Source organism: Sorex araneus, chromosome 5, assembly GCF_027595985.1.
Source record: "Sorex araneus isolate mSorAra2 chromosome 5, mSorAra2.pri, whole genome shotgun sequence".
NCBI classification, from domain to species: Eukaryota; Metazoa; Chordata; class Mammalia; order Eulipotyphla; family Soricidae; genus Sorex; species Sorex araneus.
The window spans coordinates 88,298,806-88,301,415 of NC_073306.1; the positions used below are offsets into that span (position 1 = coordinate 88,298,806).

Genomic DNA, 2,610 nt, shown 5'->3' on the forward strand with positions numbered 1-2,610 from the left:
ACAATTAGGAACTTGTCCCACGTGGTTAAGTCAGTCCCGTAGGAGGCTGTGCTAAAACCTATATAAAAGCCCCTTTCTTGCTGTGCGCCACAACCCACATCCTCCGCTGAGCTTTGCTGTGGATCAGGTAAGTACATGTCTGTGCCTCTCTCCCCACAGCTCTCTGTCTCTGGGAGGCTATTATTCTCTTACTCCCCTGAACTCTGCCTTCTACTTTTGAGGTGGTTTGCCTTTTCTAAAGTCTCTAAAGCTCCAAATCATCCTATGTATTCTACCTCTTCCACTTGCTTAAAAAACTGTCAAATCAAAGAGAATGAAAAGACTTGTGCGAAAATGATGGTTTGGGGTTACAAATATCAATTTAAAAAAACATAAGAATATTCTCACCTAGGAGTTGTGTGTCAGAGACTAAAAGTATAGGAAAGAGAAAAGAATAAAAAGTATCATAGAAATGAGCTCTAAATGTTCGTCATCATTCAAGCTTTATTCCTCTCTATCAACATTTCATCTCTCAGCTCCCAACTGAACTTCTAATGAGATATCTCAAATTTGGTGTTTCTTTTTCAAGTTCTGCAAATTACCTCAAGATGTCCTTCAGTGAGCAACAGTGCAAGCAGCCATGTGCAATTCCTCCATGTCTTCAAAAGACCCAAGAGTCGTGTCAGGCAAAGGCTGAGGAGGTGTGCGTCCCTTCATGCCAGGATCCTTGTCAAGACAAATGCGTGGTAAAAGTCCAGGAGGTGTGTGCTCCTCAGTGCCAGGAGTTAAATCAAGAACCCTGTCCACAGCAATGCCAAGATCCATGCCTGACTCCATGCCAAGACCAAGTTCCATCTCAGTGTACGGAGCCATGCCAGGAGTTATCCCAGTCCAAATGTGTAGAGGTTTGCCCACAGAAATCTCAGGAGAAGTGTTTACCTCCTGGCAAGGGAAAGTAGCTGGTCATAATGCCATCTGAGGTCAAGAAGCCTGCCAGAGGATGAAAACCCAGCCCTGGTCTACTATGGTGATCTTCTTCCATGTGGGTACTTCTGTGAGCACACTGTTCTTGCCACCTGGTTTCCCCAGTATTTCAGAACTTGGTTTGTGTTTCTATAAGCAATCTCTGTATTTCATGAAACTTTGTGAATAGCATGGTTCTCATAAGTCTAAGTCGAGTATTTAAGCTGCTGGAATGGTGTGGTTATCAAGGAAGTTTGTAGATTCCTAGCATAGCTTCCTTGGAGCAGACATTCATCCACCTCTGAGTGTGAAACAGTCAAGAATGCCTCTATTCATCTTTCAGAGTGTCCAGTTCTGTCATTCAAGTCTTAGTACAAGCTCAATTTTGATGTACTTTGCTCTCACCACCACTGACCACCACCACCACCACCAGAGGAATGGAAGAAACAGTGGTGGTCTTACAAATATTTTTAATTGGGTAATATTTTTTGCAGCCTAAAAGAAAAGAGCAAGTTAAGCTTTCAAAAATTGAACAAAAGTATGTAAATTACTAATTCTAAAAAGCTAATAAGAAAAGATGAGCTATAATGTTTGGGGTCATAGTATTTTCACTGTTAGCCTAAATTGACACCTGAACTCCTACCATGTATGTTCTTGAGATGTAATTTATGTTCAAATGGCTCAGACTGGTCTGCTCTCCATTTTCTTTGCCTTCTTCTCCCTAGAAAATGTAAATTACCAAATAAAACTCATCCCAAGAATAATACTTGATGTGATGTATACTTTTTCTTTCAACTACCCAGTCCTCTGTTTTCATTGTGATGTTGGTATTCTCTTATTCTTGAAGAATCTAGGGTAGGAATAAAATGCAGATCTCACAGCAAAGCTGAAAACAACAAAACTGAGAGAGAACTTCTGAGAGCACATAGCCCACCACATTCCCTTCTACAATACATCATATGCTCACTCAACATATGCTTTACATGTGAGAAAACCCAGCAGGAGCTGGGACCGCCCCATACTTAAAACTCCAGGCCTTGTATTCTTTCCACAAAGGACTAATATGAGGGAGAGGGGGATCACAAGGAAGAAAGGGTTTCCAGCCAATTCATGAAAACCACAAGAATCCCTGTTAGAGGATGAGCTGAGCATGACTCTAAGAACTCAAGGGCCAAAATTCTCTACCCCACCCATTTGGCAAGACTTTAGTAAAGTCAAACAGCCTAGTCCACAAATCCATAGACTCTGGAGCTGCATGAATAGGTTGGAGAGGTATCACACTCACAGAAAAGAAGCAATGGAAGCTTCCTCAACTGGTCCTGATGTGTAACCTGCCCCAAGCTAGTTATGTCAAGGACCAGTCTCATGAGAGGTTAAAGCCTCCTTATTCATTCTTTGGGCTTCCCTTCTACTCAACCTATGTGGTTGGAATCTTATAGGCCCAGACAGCATCTCCCTGAAGGCAATGCAGAGCCTGAGATATCCACTTAGATTCCTGACCACCCATCTCTCACTATGAGAGATTTTCATTTTAAAAAAATTATTGACTTTTTCTATTTTAAAAATTGAATCACTAAAAATTTAAAAAATGAATCACTGTGAGATACACAGGTACAAAATGTTCATAATTGAGTTTCAGTCATACAATGTTTCAATACCCATCCCTTC

The 2,610-nt window shown here is 41.2% G+C and overlaps 1 protein-coding gene across 1 annotated transcript; it reads left to right on the plus strand.

The window, feature by feature from the left end:
* Positions 1-587: 587 nt before the first annotated feature.
* Positions 588-938, plus strand: LOC101554261 (proline-rich protein 9). Its single transcript, XM_004620099.1, has one exon. The coding sequence runs from the start codon at positions 588-590 to the stop codon at positions 936-938; it is 351 nt and encodes a 116-aa protein (XP_004620156.1).
* The last annotated feature ends 1,672 nt before the right edge of the window (positions 939-2,610 follow it).

Coding starts and splice junctions, on each gene's coding strand:
- LOC101554261 (XM_004620099.1), top strand. CDS start 588: ATGTCCTTCAGTGAGCAACAGTGCAAGCAGCCATGTGCAATTCCTCCA.